We start from the raw sequence: 16,454 nt of genomic DNA, 5'->3' as shown, positions 1-16,454 counted from the left end.
TATACTTACCACATGACCTAGCAATCACTCTCCGGAACATTTATCCCAGAGAAATGAAAATTTATATCCACACATACCAAAAAATGTACACAAGTGTTCATAGCAGCATTATTTTTAATAGCTAGAAACAGGAAACAGTCAAAATGACCTTCAATAGGTGGTACATTCATACCAGGGAATACCACTCAAGACATAAAAATGAACGAACCACTGGTACACTCAACAGCTTGCATGGATCTCAGGGTCATCACGATGAGTAGAAAAAACCAACCCCAAAAGACAAAATTCTGCAGATGGAGAACAGATCAGTGGTTGCCAGGGGTTATAGGTAGGGGTGGTGTGCTGGTAGATGAGATTATAAGAGTAAGTAGCGGGGCTTCCCTGGTGGCACAGTGGTTGAGAGTCCGCCTGCTGATGCAGGGGACACAGGTTCGTGCCCCGGTCCAGGAAGATCCCACGTGCCGCGGAGCGGCTTGGGCCCGTGAGCGATGGCTGCTGAGCCTGCGCGTCCAGAGCCTGTGCTCCGCAACGGGAGAGCCCACAACAGTGAGAGGCCCGCGTACCGCAAAAAAAAAAAAAAAGAGTAAGTAGCACCAGAGATTCCTTTTACGGTGTTAGCATAGGTCTGTATCTGGACTGTGGTGGTTGTACAAATCTATACACGTGATAAAATTGCATAGAACTACACACACCCACACACATACACACAGTGCATATGATTGGTGAAATCTGGAAAAGGTCTCTAAATTGCACCAATGTCAGTTTGCTGGGTGTGATACAGGATTACAGTTGTGTAAGATGTTGCCATCAAGTACACAGAGGACTTCAGTGTACTGTCTTGGCAACTTTCTGTGAGTCTATAATTATTTCAAAATAAAAAGATTTTTTCAACGAAAAGGAATAGAACAGAGAAAGAGGGTATCACTCACAGTAAGAGTATCAGTTCTGGTGAAACATTTGTTTCATCTGTGTGTGCTCACGTGAGCCCTGGGTCACCGTGTGAAATGTACTTCTTGGGAGATGGGAGGGCAGTCATCAAGGTCAAAACCAGTTTGAAAACCACTGCTTTATAGCAAGCTTGGAAGACTCAGAGACCTAGGAGGGGCCAGGCGGATGGTATGAAGACGCGAGACGGGCCTGGTTCACTCAGACTGTCATCACCTCTCTTTTTCCCGTATATCAGTCATAGTTCTTACAGTGGCAGGTCTCATAACGATATAAATATTCTTTACTTCCACAGACACATATGCCCTTTCTTAATGTTTTTTAACTACGTGGCACTTTCGATCTACGTGTTCTCCCACTTTTGATAGTGAATTAGTTTTTCTATTGCCAAGAAACAAATTACTCCAAATCTTAGCAACATAAAACAGCGTTTATCATATCACGGTTTCCGGGAACGGCTGAGCTGGATGGTTCTAGCTCAGGGCCTCCCAGGAGGTTGCAGAAGAATCGTCCGTCACAGCTGCAGCCTTCTGAAGACTCAAATGCGGCCAGAGGATCGACTGTCAAGCTCACTAGCTGACAACCCTCAGCTCCTCACTGACTGCTGACCAGAAACTCACCATGCGGGCATCTCCTTAGGACTGTTCCCAACATGGCAGCTAGCTTCCCCTAGCAGGAGAGATACAAGAGAAAGAGAGAGAAAGTCAGGCACCAAATAGAAATTCATCTTTTATAACTTAATGTCAGAAATGGCATACTATCTCCTCTACCATATGCCATTGGTCACACAGACAAACCCTTGTACAATAGAGGAGGGTTGGGGGCTTCCTTGTTGGCGCAGTAGTTAAGAATCTGCCTGCCAATGCAGGGGACGCGGGTTCGTGCCCCGGTCCAGGAAGATCCCACATGCCGCGGAGCGGCTGGGCCCTTGAGCCATGGCCGCTGAGCCTGCGCGTCCGGAGCCTGTGCTCCGCAACAGGAGAGGCCACAGCAGTGAGAGGCCCGTGTACCGCAAAAAAAAAAAAAAAAAGAGGAGGGCTGGACACAAGAGTGAGAACAAGAGGCAGGACCGTTAGGGGCCATCTTGAAGGCGGATGTCTACAGATAGAGACCTGGGAACAAGAAATATTTACCTATTATAAGTAAAACACCCATACATGTATAATACATGGCAATTGACACTGGTCTCCATGCTGCAAAGACATTAGGGAGTGTTGGAAAATCCAGTAAAGTGAAGTTGACATACTCCATTTCAAGGGGGCAGCTGCTAATCATGGCGCTGCCATGAGAAAATATAGACCCAGGGTTGCTAGATCTTCAACTTGGAAATCTTCCGATGTTTGAGTATTGCCTGAAGTTTTTTGTTCAGTTTAATGTGGCCAAACAAAATAAATAAACCATCTGGATCCAAGTTGCAGGTTACAAACCCTGCTGCAAGGTCCAGGTGAGGGTGGTGCCATGGTTGAGAGCTCAGGATTTGGAATCAGACGTGGATTCAAGTTCCAGTCATGCCACTTTACCTGCTGTGTGACCTTGACGACGCCTCAGAGCCTACCCTGTAAAGCAGAGTTGATCAAAATAGTGCCAGTTCACAGTGTTTCGGTGAAGTTTAAGTGAGATAATACATAAAGTTCTTCTCTCAGGGCCTGGAACACAACAACTGCACAAAAATATTAGTTGCCCTCCTTACTGTTACTCTAACACCAGAGGTGAAAACTGAAACAATAATATCCTCACGCGGACTGTACTGTGACTGTTAGCCACTTGGGCAGCCTCAGCAACTGCCAAGCTTGATTTAGGGATTCATCCACACACCTCCAGAGCAGAACAGTCATTACTGAGGCTGAACCTCAAAGGCCCACTTTACTTTCTTCACCATTTTATCTTGGGGAGTCCTTAAACTCTATGACCTACAAAGAGAAACAGTGTTTGAATGGTATGGAAAACAGAGACATCACATCTTGATTTCTTTCCTTCCCATACCTCCTTGGTGTGAGAGTCACCCAGCTATTTTCAGGCTGGCAAAGCTGACAACCAAAAGGAGGCTGTTTCACAACTGGAATAACAGCACAAGAAGGACCCGGGAGGTCATCTACGGAGAAGCAGTTTTGCTCACTTGTGAACCTACTGAAGCCCAAGGTCTGGGTCATCTCTATCACAGTCCACATACCTGGCTATCCACTCCTCATTGAATGCCTCCAGTGACAGGGAACTCATCACCTCCCCCAGAGTAGCTTATTCCATTTTGGTTAAGAATTCTATGCATTTGTTCAAAGAATATTGATTGAGCACTTATTATATATCAGGCATTGCATTTGGCGTTGGTGATGCAGTGGTAAATGAGACAAATAAGGTCTCCCATTTCCTAGTGTGGGAGATAGACAATAAACAAAGAAACGAATTTATAACATGTTTGGTAGAGATAGATTTGTTGATGAAATAATCAATAAACAATCTATAATAGGAATAGAAAAGAGTTTTATCTGAGTCAAACTGAGGACTATAGCCTAGAAGACAGCCTCTCAGTTAACTCTGAGGAACTACTCCAGAGAAGCATAGTTTTCAGCACAGTTTTATATCTTCTCAGAGCAAAGAACATTAAGCAAGTCAGGGATATATTCCTTCAAGATTTCAAAAAAAAAAACTAGATCAGAACATACCCAGTGAGTCAGTATGGCCTTGGCACCTGGGAAGGGAGTCATTTCATTGAAGACGTACTAGAATTGGCGTCCCAGGAGGGGAAGCATTTAATCTTTATTTTTAACATGGGCATTCTTTACTTCTGGTCAATGCGCCCTGTTCTTCAATAATTAAAACAGATGTACAATGTACGTTTGATAGGCCACAAATAGGCTGTTCTAATTGGCATAAAATTCAAGTTAACGCATGTGTAAACCAGAATGACTTCCCCGTACCTCAATATGTACAAATTTCTTTCATCAGATTCTAAAAAGAAAAACGAAACAGGGTAAAACTTTAGAGAATGTTAGGGGTGGTCAAGGAGGGTTCTCTGAGGAGAGGATGCTCAAGCAGCTTTCTTAATGAAATGAGAAGGTACACAATGTGAATATCTAGACTAAGAAGAACATCTCACATGAGCATTTCATCAAGGAGTAAACAAAGCAGAAGTAAATGTCTTCCTAACATTCCAAGGAAATCTGGACTGAACTCTTTCTGCTTATTCATACAGCCAGAAACCTCACTGCCACTTGAGAGTTAATCTGTGACGTCTCCCTGTACTTGCAGGGTTAACGGTCAGCAGAGAAGGCTCTGTATCTGTCCCTATCAGGTTCATTTCATCATATTTTGTCCATTTCTCCACTGGATCCACTTTGCTTTGGCATTTACAGTGTTGCATCCTTCCTAATATAGTCAGCATTCTATCTACATCCCCATTCAAGTCCCTAAAAAAAGTCATCAAATTGGCCAGGTCTGAGGGCTGGAGTCCCATGGCAAATCTCCAAAGGCTCCCCCCCGCCCACCAGATTGACAGTCATCAAGATTCCCTTTGGTCCCTCTTATTAGCTCTTCGATTTCCCGTGCATCCTTCTCAATGAAGATGGGAATGTAATTGGAGTTGAGTGGTTCTCCTTTCTCTACGCCATCTGTGAACAGTACACAATCCGTTCCGAGCAGCAGGCTGATATGCTGTCAGACAAATGACGCCCCAAGACATAAGGAAACACAGGGCACAAGCATGAGCTTGTTGACTGACTCAGAGTCATTCAGTTACTACACTAGACTTGTCACTAAGAGTCTCATCATCTTTCTATCTTCCACATCCAGAATACTGCCAGATGCCCTGTGGGCATTTGATACACCTCTGTTGAAAAGTATGTGTGTGAGTATTATAGAAGATATTTAGGGAAAAATCCCCAAATGAGACCTAGGACCCTGGCACCCCTAAGTTATGATTTTTCTATCTCATGGGAAAATGAGTTGTGTTGCTATGTAACAAAAATTCCCAAGACTTAGTGACTTACAAAAACTGCAACATTTATTTTGCTCACGAATCTGGAATTTGGCCCGGGATAGCCTGTGTCTGCTCTACTCAGCATTACCTCATGTGCTTGCTTGCTTAGTGGTTGATGTTGGCTCAGACCTCAGCTGAGGCTTGTGGTTGGAATGCCTGTAAGTGGCCTTTCCTTAGAGGTGCTTGGTTTCCTCAGTGTGGAGGCACCCAGAGAGAGAGTCAGGCAGAGCTGCGTGGCTCATAAATCGAAAAGCATAATTTCTGCCACATTTTATTCACTAGAAGAAAGTCACGAAGGCCAGTCTATACTCAGGAATTAGTGGGACAAGTGTCAAAGAATGTGCTGACTTTTAAAACCACCACCCGTAGGATTGAATGAGACTAATAGATTTGAGCGTTGTTCTTAAGCAACACATGCCTGAGAGGATCCCTGCTTCCTTAGAGATGGGCCACAGAAGTGCACTGAGTGAGAATAAAGAATGTCTGCAAGTCTACTTAGCGCTCCTTAGTTTGGAAATCAGGCAGGCTTGATATATTTGAAACATGTGTCTCTACAACTGTATCGAGAAGACATAGATTCCCTTGTTTCCCAAATAAAAGGAAGTTGGAATTGGACTTCACCAAGGGTCCAAATTAAGACAACTTCACAGGCCATAGGTGGGACCCAGGAAGGTAATACCTAAATAACACTTGGCATTGCATCTGTAGAGGAATCCAGTGCCATTGAGACCCTCCAAAGAGTCGACGTCTCTGAATGTCTGGATATTTTCATGCTCAAGTTTGGCAGATCCTTCAATCGTGTATGGCAGAGACAGCTCCAAGACCCTCCACCCCTGCTCTTACTCCTGGGCACACAGCTTGACTACATTTCCCAGCCTCCCTTGCAGTTAGGTGAGATCATGTGACTGAGCCAGGCCAAAGAGATGAGGGCAGAACTCGGAGACTACTTCCAACCTCGTCCATAAAAACTCTAGTGCAGTCCTCTGTCTTCTCTTTTCCCATCCACTGGCTAGATGGAGTATAAATCCAGGACCTACAGGAGGGCAGAGTGATGAGAGAGAAGGGGGCTGGGTGCATGAGTCACTACATGGAGGAAAGCTGCCTGAACAGAAACAGCATAAAATGTTGCTGCGTGAATGGAGAATAAACCTCCTTTGGAGGTTGTTTGTTATGGTTGTTTGCCTGACTGTGAAGTTGGATTTTTATTTAAGAAACGTTCATTCACCTCCCTCTCCCACCGTGGGTGGACTATAATACTTCTCCATCCCATTGATGGTGGGTTTGGCCTATGGGATGTTAACAGACAAGAGGTGACATGACATGCTTTTACACACAATTAATTCAACACTTCTGCACTCTCTTATGCAACAGCCGTCTTGCTGTTTTCCTATCACCTTGAGAAGAACAAGCTCCAGCTAGATCCTGGTCCAGAGCATCAGACAGCTGTGGAGCAGACCTAGATCCAGTGAACCTGGCTAGCTCAACCCAGCAGCTCCTGCCTGCAGACGAGGGAGTGAGGATAAGTGATTACTGCTTTAAGCTACTGAGTTTTGTGATAGTTTGTTACACAGCATACTGTGGCAATAGTTGGCTGATACACTAATGAAGTGTGTGTGACATTCTCATGGGGCTGCCATGTTAAGCTTCTACTTGATGCCTGCTCTTTACCTCATTTAAGTTTTATGCCAAAACTCTTTTACATATGAAGAGGTACAAAAAGACTTGCCCAAGGTCACACAAGGAGTTTGGTATATCAAATTCATAAGCCCAAATTTATTTCCTTCTGTTCCAAACGCACTGAGGGAATGTGAAAGAAAGCGGTTAAAATCAGGAAGGGATGGAACAGAACTTAGGATGTTTCCGTCAAATGCCACTTCAAAAGTGCTTGGTAATACTCCTTGACATTTGGAAACTTCAGGACAAATAAAACAATGACCAGCTTCACCTCCTGGGTTGTTCATTTGTGGAACTAAAGATGTTCCACAGGGTGAAGATACAACTTTTCTAAGAAAGATTTGAATAGTTGCAGTATACCACTCCCATGATGGGTTAAAAAGGGAAACAAGAACCTTTGTAGGGACATCTTCAAGGTTAACTCAAGGAGGAAAATGGAACCTGGGGACACAGCATCCCCAGGAGCCCTGTGAGAGAAAGAACACCGCAAGGCCCTGGGGACTGCCTGCTCTCACCACCGCCTTTCAGACCATGCTTGATTCAAACATCTAAGGGAGCACCAGCCACGGGTCCTGCAGCAGCTGCCCAGCTCAGGGAAGGGAGACAACCGGCCCCCAACCTGAGCAAGGAGCAGTGGAAACCTATCTGCAACCCTCACCCCCACCCCGTCTTTTCATCTCTAGGACCCTTGGCTCGGATGCTTTTAGTGTGAGACCCCGCAGGGGTTCACCTCCCCGAGGAGAGGAAAAGGGAGTGGGGGGGTTTCTGGTGTGCCAAAGGCCAAAGACGTGGGGACTGCCCAGGGGTGGGGTGTCTCCTGCGAGCGGGGACGGCTGCAAAGCGCGCGAGCACGCCAGAACACCCATACTCACAACGACAAGCTACACACCCACACCTACACCCAACCATACACCCCTCCCCCGCTGGCCCCCCACGCCCCTCCTGCGGGTGAGGAGCAGGCTCCCGGAGAGGGGAGTGCAGCACCCTAGAAAACTGAGGGCCTGGCGCCCACCCTGGCCGCGCCTGCACCCTCCACGCTGGGGACTCGGAGAGCTGTGGGCACTGGGCGCAGGGGCCCCGCGCGCGGGAAATGCCGCGCCCAGCCCGCCGGGCAGCCAGCCGGAGGGCACGGCGGGAAAGCTAGTCGCCCGCCCTGGCCCCGCCCCCACCCCAGCCGCCGGTGCCGCCCCCGCTGCGGCGGGCGAGGGGCGGGGCGGGGCGCGGCATATATAAGGCGAGGGGCGGGCGCCGCTCTTTTGTCTCTTGCTGCAGCGACGCGAGTCGGAGCTCCGGAACCGCGGGCTTGGAGCGGAACTTTCGGTGAGCGGCGCGCTGGGGCGGAGGCCCCATCCGGGTGGGGTCGGAGCGGCCCTTCCCCGACGGGACGCCCGGGCCGGCCGGCCACGCCCTGGGGCTGTGGAAGGGCTGCGGGACGCGCCCAGATCCTTGGCCTCCGGGCTGCCGGGAACGCCCCGGCCGGAGTGCCACGTCGAGGGGCGGCGGCGGGGAGCGCGGAGGGGGCCGCTGGCCCCGGCTCCGGGCCAACTGCCTTGGTTTGCCCGCTAGGTTTGTTTTAAGAAAATGGCAGACAAGCCGGACATGGGGGAAATCGCCAGCTTCGATAAGGCCAAGCTGAAGAAGACGGAGACGCAGGAGAAGAACACCCTGCCGACCAAAGAGAGTGAGTCCGCCCCCGCCTCCGGGTCCTCGAGCTCCCAGCCCAGTCCCCACCCCGCCCTTCCCCTAAACCGAGCCCCGCACCCCATCCGGCCGATGCCTCCCGTCGGGCAGCCCCAGCCCCCCTTTCTGTTGCACAAGGCGCCTGTCCCCAACCCCAAGCCTCTTTCTTAATCCCCAGACCTCGTGGGTGCCTCGCCCAGCCCAGGTTTTTAAGCGCCTCGGTTGGCGGGTTGCAAGAGGTTCCCATCCCCCAGTGCCCGCTTCCTGCCCTCCACAGCCATTGAGCAGGAGAAGCAAGCGAAGTGAAATTTCCTAAGAACCTGGAGTATTCTCCACCCCCATCATCTTGGAGACCCTAGTCGTGATGTGGAGGAAGAGCCACCTGCAAGATGGACACGCGCGACAAGCTGCACTGTGAACCCGGGCACTCCGTGCCGATGCCACCGGCCTGTGGGTCTCTGAAGGGACCCTCCAATCGGACTGCCAAATTCTCCGGTTTGCCCTGGGATATTATAGAAAATTATTTGTATGATTAATGAAAATAAAACACACCTCGTGGCACGGCTGGCGTGGTCTGAGTCTGTTAGTTGAGTATGCGTGGGTAGTGCCACTGCAGCAGAGCTCCAGCCACCGGAGTCGGAGTTCCTGCCGCAGAGCGGGGGAGGGGGTCGCAGGAGGGGCTGGCTTGCAGGGACCATCTCTTAGTTTTGAGTTTCCCTGCTTCTGTGTAAGATTTGACGGGTTATTAGCCGCCTACTCTTGCAATCCATGCAAAATTTAACCCCGCTTTTCATTCCTGGAAGCTGTTTTGGAAAATGCTTTTTTAAAAGAGCAGAATTTGTTTTTGATAAGCTTTTACAGCCTCACCGTTTTCTCTGGTCTCATAGTTGTGATGAACACCAGGAGAGAACAGTGATTTAACGTCTGAGAAGAAAGGGGGAAATGACTGAATCTGGGATGTTGGAAATTGGGCGAGGTCACAAAGTCCCCCGAGAGGCTTTCTCTTGGAGCTTGAAAAAGGAGGCATTGGAACAAAAACAAAGCCGGGATCCAAGGAAAGAACAGCGAGAACATCAGAACTGGAGGAACCAACACCAGAACTAGAGAAGCTGTGGGGCACAGCCTAGCTTTTTGTCTTTTAACCCGGGCTCAGAACCTTCCACAAAAGCGTTAGCCATTAGAGGGAGTGCTGGGCTGAGCAGCCTCCGGTGCTGTGATCAGCAAGGGAGAGTGGGAATGTGGAGGGAGGGCTGGCGCCAGCAGGGGCAGCAGCAGAGCCCTGCTGGGTCACACCCGCTGGACCCACAGGGAAGGGGCGGGTCCGCCCAGAGGCCCTAGCGGAGGAGGAGGAGAACCTGGGGCTGTGGGGCATTCTAAAGCACCAGAAACAGGGTGTGATTTCAGGGGTGGAGTTTCCTTTTAAGGAGGGAGGAGATGACACATCGTGTAGCGATTTGTCCCGATTTGTCCCATATCTGCCTGACCGTCAGGGGCCAGACACTGGGTGAGGGTGGGTAATTTGAATGAGGTGTGATCCCAGTCCACAGGGGCCTTAAAATCCAGTGGGTGAGATCTCCGCCACACTAGACCACAGTCAGGGATACCTAGGCCAAGGGAGTCACTGCCCATGTGACATGGAGTGGCTTGACAGTGAAACCTGTGCTGTGGAGGGTAAGTGGGCCTGGGGAGGAGAAGTAAGGAAGGGACACGTTAAGAGACCAACCGGGGCGAGGGACACTAACCTTTACTGAGGTAAGGTTAAGATTTCTGAAGCGATAACTCACAGCCCGCTTGCCTATCCGCATCTCCTTTCCCCACCTTGGTGAGGCCCCAGTTAGCTCATGGTCTGAGTGTAAAACAAAAGTGCCCTTAAGTCTCCTGGATTTTTGTCTTCTTAAATTCTTAGGAGGAGTAAGGCTCTCATGGGCACCCCACCACCTCAGAATAGAAAGGATTTTTAGAAATCTTAATATTTCTTCAGAAATTTTAAATCAGAAATCTTAAATCAGCTGTGGTCCAGGCACTGTGCTTGGAGCTTTAATTCTCAGAAACTCATTAAGGCAGTATGATTATCATCCCATTTTATAGACGGGGAAACTAGGGTTCAGGGGGACTAGGAATTTGCTGAAGACACACAGCCAGTGAGTAGTGGAGCCAGAATCGGGCCAAGGGTGTGCTTTGGGGGATCTTATAACCCCAATGTTCAGGACATTCACTGCATCCAACGTTTCATGAGCATCCACTACCTGAAGCATATTTATAATTGCCCCTGTTGGGGTCCATTGTTGGGAGGTTGAGGAAAAGGAAACAAATCACTACTACCTTCAAACAGTAACACAGTGGTGAGAGGGCTTTGGAGAAAAATAAAGCTGGGTAGGGGATCAGAGTGCTGGGGTGAGAGAGATTGGGAGCACCTCTCCATTTTCCTTGGGATGGTCAAGGAGGGCCTCTCGGAGAAGGAGGCCTCGGAGCAAAGACCTAAGGGATGTGAGGAGGAGAAAAGTGGACACCTGGAGGGATAAGGTGAGCGTGTTTCTGGGGAGGGACAGCAAGTGCACCCTCACCAAGGGGGCTCTGGGGAAGAACAAAAAGCTGGGCTGGAGTGAGCATGGCCTAGGGACCTGAGATGTGAGCGGGCAGGAGACGGAGGAGGCAGATGATGTCCTTGGGCTGTTGCAAGGTTGGCTGCTGGGGGGTTCCCTTCCCCCACCCCAAGGTGCCCTGTAGGCACCCCTCTTGGGGATGAAGCATCCTGTCTTGGCACACCACACCCAAGGCCTCTTCTGGACCAACCTGCTCTTGAGGGCTCCATCTGCAATGCACATCCCAGGCACTCTTCCCCCAGATCCTACAGACTCCTCGTCCCCCAGTGGGCTCACCCAGGAGAACAGTGTCCCATTCCCAGGACCCTCTTACTCTCAGAAAATTCCCATGACTTTCTCACCCGCTCCGCAGGAAATCCTTTCTATTCTGAGGTGGTGGGGTGCCCGTGAGAGCCCTGCTCTTCCTAAGAATTTAAAAAGACAAAAATCCAGGAGACTTGGGCTTCCCTGGTGGCACAGTGGTTGAGAGTCTGCCTGCCGATGCAGGGGACACGGGTTCATGCCCCGGTCCAGGAAGATCCCACATGCCGCAGAGCGGCTGGGCCCGTGGGCCATGGCCGCTGAGCCTGCGCGTCCGGAGCCTGTGCTCCGCAACGGGAGAGGCCACAACAGTGAGAGGCCCGCGTACAGCAAAAAAAAAAAAAAAATCCAGGAGACTTAAGGGCACTTTTGTTCTCCACTCTGAGACAATGAGCTAATTGGGGCCTCGCCAAGGTGGGGAAAGGAGATGTGGATAGGCAAGTGGGCTGTGAGTTATCACTTCAGAAACCGTATCACACCACATTGGTTTACAAGGTAAGGCTGGCCTTCCTCAACCCATCCCAGCTCCTGAGCTGCTTCAATGTGTGCACATCTACACATCTCTTGGTCTGAATGCTAGAACGCCCAGAAGACAGACCCAGAAGGCCAAGCACTGGCCAAGAAGTCTGCCTTCCTAGGCCCCGCCTCTCTCCCCATGATGGATTGCAGGGAATCCCATGGGCATCACAGTGGAGTCAGCACCAGAACCTGGAGCTGGAGTGTCAGAGAACATTGAAGCACCTCAGGCCCACCCTTACCTTCCTTCCTCCCTCCCTTATCCCACAATTTCTATTCCTTGCCACCTGGGAATACTGACACCCTTGGGGAGAATTATACTGAATTACCGGTTTCTGCCCTTTTCCTCCTATCTAAGCATTCAGGAACCAATTATTAGTCCAATCACAAAACGAGGCTTGCTCTGAAACTAAAATACAATTGTAACTTTTCTTTTTAAACCTGAATTTCTGGCTTCATTTTCTTATGTCATCCCTAAGACAAGCGTTAATAATTCGGCCTCCATGTTATGAATGGGGCTCAGGGCTTGGGACTCTCCACTGTCTTTGTTAGGGTTCACCAGAGGACTCAGGACGACAGAAGGTCCCCTTACACACACTCCACCTCCTATTCAATAAGCATGTGCTGAGTGCCTGGTATGTACCCCAGGCTGCTCAAGGTGCTGGGAAAACAGATGGAGGCTGCCTCAGGGGGCACCTAGGCTAGAATAGAAGGAAGACCCAGCCTGTCTTCCCAACATTTCCCAATCCCCCAGATCGCTCTCCCACCCTCTTCTCTCATCCTCAGGCAAGCACTTCCTCTTCTCAGGCAATATTAGGTGCCTTAAAATAATAGAGTCTCTCTAGATCCCTCACTCAGCATCCCCTAACATTAGCATCTTACTTCATTATAGTCCAATTATCAGAATCAAGAAATTAACATTACACTACTATTAATCCCACTCCTGGGCATGTACCCAGACAAAACTATAATTCGAAAAGATACATGCGCCCCTGCATTCATAGCAGCACTATTTACAATAGAGAAGACACGGAAATAACCTAAATGCCCATTGACAGATGAATGGATAAAGGCATGGTACATATATACAATGGAATATTACTCAGCCATAAAAAAGAATGAAATAATGCCATTTGCAGCAACATGGGTGGACCCTGAGATTATCATACTAAGTGAAGTAAGTCAGAAAAAGAAAGACAAATACCATATGATATCACTTATACGTGGAATCTAATATATGACACAAATGAACATTCTATGAAACAAAACACTCACAGACATAGAGAACAGACTGGTGGTTGCCAAGTGGGAGGAGGCTGAGGGAGGGAAGGATTGGGAGTTTAGGATCAGCAGATGCAAACTACTCTATGTAGCATGGATGAACAACAAGATCCTACTGTATAGCACAGGGAACTATATTCAATATCCTGTGATGAAACATAATGGAGAAGAATATGAAAAAGACATATAACTGAATCACTTTGCTGTACAGCAGAAACTAACACAACAGTGTAAATCAACTATGCTTCAATAATTTTTTTTTTTTTTTTTTTGCGGTACGTGGGCCTCTCACTGCTGTGGCCTCTCCCATTGTGGAGCACAGGCTCTGGACGCGCAGGCTCAGCGGCCATGGCTCACAGGCCCAGCCGCTCCACGGCATGTGGGATCTTCCCAGACCGGGGCACGAACCCGTGTCCCCTGCATCGGCAGGCGGACTCTCAACCACTATGCCACCAGTGAAGCCCAATAAATTTTTTTTTAATTATACTACTATTAACTAAACCAAATATCTTATTCAAATTTCACCAGTTTTTCCACTAACGTCCTTTTTCTGTTCCAAGATCCTATCCAGGACCCCACATAACATTCATTTATTTCTCTTTAGTCTCCTGCAATCTGTCATAGTTCCTCAGTCTCTCCTTGTTTTTTATGACCTTGACACTTATAAGGCGTATGTCCAAGTATCTGCTGAATATATCTCAATGCGGGTTTGTCTTATGTTTTCTCATGATTGGACTGATGTTCTAGATGTATTTTTTGGTAAGCTGCACCACGTTCTTTTTGGAGCGGAAAGAAAAGATTAAGTGCCTTAGTTCCCAAGCTTTTTGCCACCTTCTGTCATTTCCCTCGCATGGGAAAAACACTCCTGTGTTTATCCTCTCTACTCTTCCTGCACTACTCAACCATACACACAGGAAAAACTCTTCTGTTTCTCCTTTACTCCAGCATTCTACTCACAGAATACCCTACCTCAGGTCACCAAATGGGTGGATTTTCCACACCAAGCAATTCTCAGATTCTCCAGACACCAGCTGGGTGTCCCACAATTCAATTCAGTTCTGACACCATCTACCTGGAGTTAGCATCAGAGTCCACAGGTTAAGGGCTCAGTACCACAAAACTGCCCCCTCCTCCCACTTCAGACACCAATTGCAAGTCCAGCTGGACAATATGCACCTAATAGACTGAGGCTGAGCAGAGCCGCCCTATGACACAGTGACCCCAGGCCTAGTGATACATTCCAGAGGGACGAGTGCATGTGTCCACCAAAGGACCTGTCCAAGAATGTTCCATTCATATTGGTCAAAGAGCAAAAACAACCCAAATGTCCATCAACAGAATGAATAGACAAATCTGTTGTATTCACACAGTTAATCACTGAGTTACTCAACAATATAAAGGAACCAAGTGCTGATATCTAATATTGTAAGATTAAATCTAAACGACATTCTAGAAAAGGCAAAAATAATTTTTGACAATAAAAGTCAACAAAACCTTCTGGGGTGACGGAAATGTTATATATCTTGATCGGAGTGGTAACTATGTGAGTGTGTAAAAAATTATCAAGAGGGACACTTAAGAGTTACACTCGGGCCTCCCTGGTGGCGCAGTGGTTGAGAGTCCGCCTGCCGATGCAGGGGATACGGGTTTGTGCCCCGGTCTGGGAGGATCCCATATGCCGCGGAGCGGCTGGGCCCGTGAGCCATGGCCGCTGGGCCTGCGCGTCCGGAGCCTGTGCTCCGCAGCGGGAGAGGCCACAACAGTGAGAGGCCCGCATACCGCAAAAAAAAAAAAAAAAAAAAAGAGTTACACTCATATGCACTTCACTATGTGTATATTTTACCTCAATAAAAAGATTTTTTTAATCCTATGAAGAACTAAGGATTCCCGGCTTTTAAGACCACATACGACTAGCTTAGAGGGAAGATCAGAAGATTGTATAAACAGAGCCTGTATCTGGTTCCAAGGGACAACAGGAAAGCATGTTTCTCTGGCCCTTTCCTTCCTTCTTCCCTGCCTTTGAGTATCTCCCCCCATTTGAATGACCCTCCATTCCTTTTCTAATTGGTCAAATATTAGCCATCCTACAAGGCCTTACCAATCACCACCTTCTTCGATTAGCCCACCTGATTTCCCAACCAATGCCATTCTCTCTGTCCTGTCAGCTTCTATCTGCCCCTCTCTACTGGTACTTGGACACGTCACCTTCTCAGTTAGACTGAATGGAGAAAGATTTGTATTAATTGATACTGGTGGCACCCACAGTAGCCAGTACATAATAGACACTCAATAAATAATTATTGAATTGTCATTGAAATACCCCACTGGCCTCACCTGCTGTGTCTTGGCCATACTACAGCCAGGCTGTTATCAGGCCCCCTACTGTCTTACTGTGGGTTCTCTTGTGCATTGAAAGGGCCTAAGCATAATCGGTATGTGGGAGTGACCATGGTTCAGGGAAGCCAAATAGCTTCATTTCCGTCCCAGAACCAGAACAGGATGCAATCCTATGACAATGAAGGGAAGTACAGTGAATTCACAATTGAGGCTATTGATGGAAAGCTATTTATTAATTACCCAGATGGCAACTGTGCGTCTCAACCAGTTAAAAGAGTTTAGATATTGGGTTGCTGATTTCTGTGAAATACAGAGGCTGTGCTCTTGTTCAGTTTAATTCAGCAGGCATTTTTTGAGTGCTAGTGAATTCCTATCACTGTACTAAGGCTGTGGAAGCTGTAAAAGACCCGCGCCAACTAACTACACAAAAGGTGGAATGAAGTAAATGGTAAAGAGGGAGATCAGCAAAGCACCATGGGAAGGTATATGAAAGAATTGTTAACTCTGGACAGGTGGTTGCTTCATTGGGAAGAAGCTTTTTTTTTTTTTTTTTTTTTTTTTTGTGGTACACGGGCCTCTCACTGTTGTGGCCTCTCCCGTTGTGGAGCACAGGCTCCGGACGCGCAGGCTCAGTGGCCATGGCTCACGGGCCCAGCCGCTCCACGGCATGTGGGATTTTCCCAGACCAGGGCACGAACCCGTGTCCCCTGCACCGGCAGGCGGACTCTCAACCACTGCGCCACCAGGGAAGCCAGGGAAGAAGCATTTGAATGAAGACCCAGAGGAGTGAGAATGGGAGCAGGGCTTTCTTAACAGAAGGAGGAGCAGTGCATTGTGATACCATAGCATGTTCCGTGGCAGGAAAGGGCAATAGTTCAGCGAAAGCGGAGGACGCCTCAAAATTAGCTTAGAAAGGTAAGTTGAGGGCTTCCCTGGTGGCGCAGTGGTTGAGAGTCCGCCTGCCGATGCAGGGGACACGGGTTCGAGCCCTGGTCTGGGAAGATCCCGCATGCCGCGGAGCAACTAAGCCCGTGCGCCACAACTGCTGAGTGGCTGTGCCCGTGAGCCATGGCCGCTGAGCCTGCGCGTCCCGAGCCTGTGCTCCGCAGCGGGAGAGGCCACAACAGTGAGAGGCCCGCGTACCG

General features: G+C 48.7%; 1 protein-coding gene across 1 annotated transcript; it reads left to right on the top strand.

Moving 5' to 3' along the window:
* Nucleotides 1-7,812: 7,812 nt before the first annotated feature.
* TMSB10 (thymosin beta 10) lies at nt 7,813-8,833 on the top strand. Its single transcript, XM_060117219.1, has 3 exons — nt 7,813-7,912; nt 8,159-8,273; nt 8,550-8,833. Exons 2-3 carry the CDS (start codon nt 8,174-8,176, stop codon nt 8,576-8,578), a joined length of 129 nt encoding a protein of 42 aa, XP_059973202.1. The 5' UTR covers nt 7,813-7,912; nt 8,159-8,173; the 3' UTR covers nt 8,579-8,833.
* The last annotated feature ends 7,621 nt before the right edge of the window (nt 8,834-16,454 follow it).

This window comes from Mesoplodon densirostris, chromosome 14 (assembly GCF_025265405.1).
Source record: "Mesoplodon densirostris isolate mMesDen1 chromosome 14, mMesDen1 primary haplotype, whole genome shotgun sequence".
Lineage (NCBI taxonomy): Eukaryota > Metazoa > Chordata > Mammalia > Artiodactyla > Ziphiidae > Mesoplodon > Mesoplodon densirostris.
This window is presented reverse-complemented; position numbering and strand designations above follow the sequence as displayed.

Bases quoted from the DNA above. Each gene is read 5' to 3' on its own strand.
- TMSB10 (XM_060117219.1), top strand. From the start codon at position 8,174: ATGGCAGACAAGCCGGACATGGGGGAAATCGCCAGCTTCGATAAGGCC. The intron at 8,274-8,549 runs GTGAGTCCGCCC...TGCCCTCCACAG, and splicing joins CACCCTGCCGACCAAAGAGA to CCATTGAGCAGGAGAAGCAA.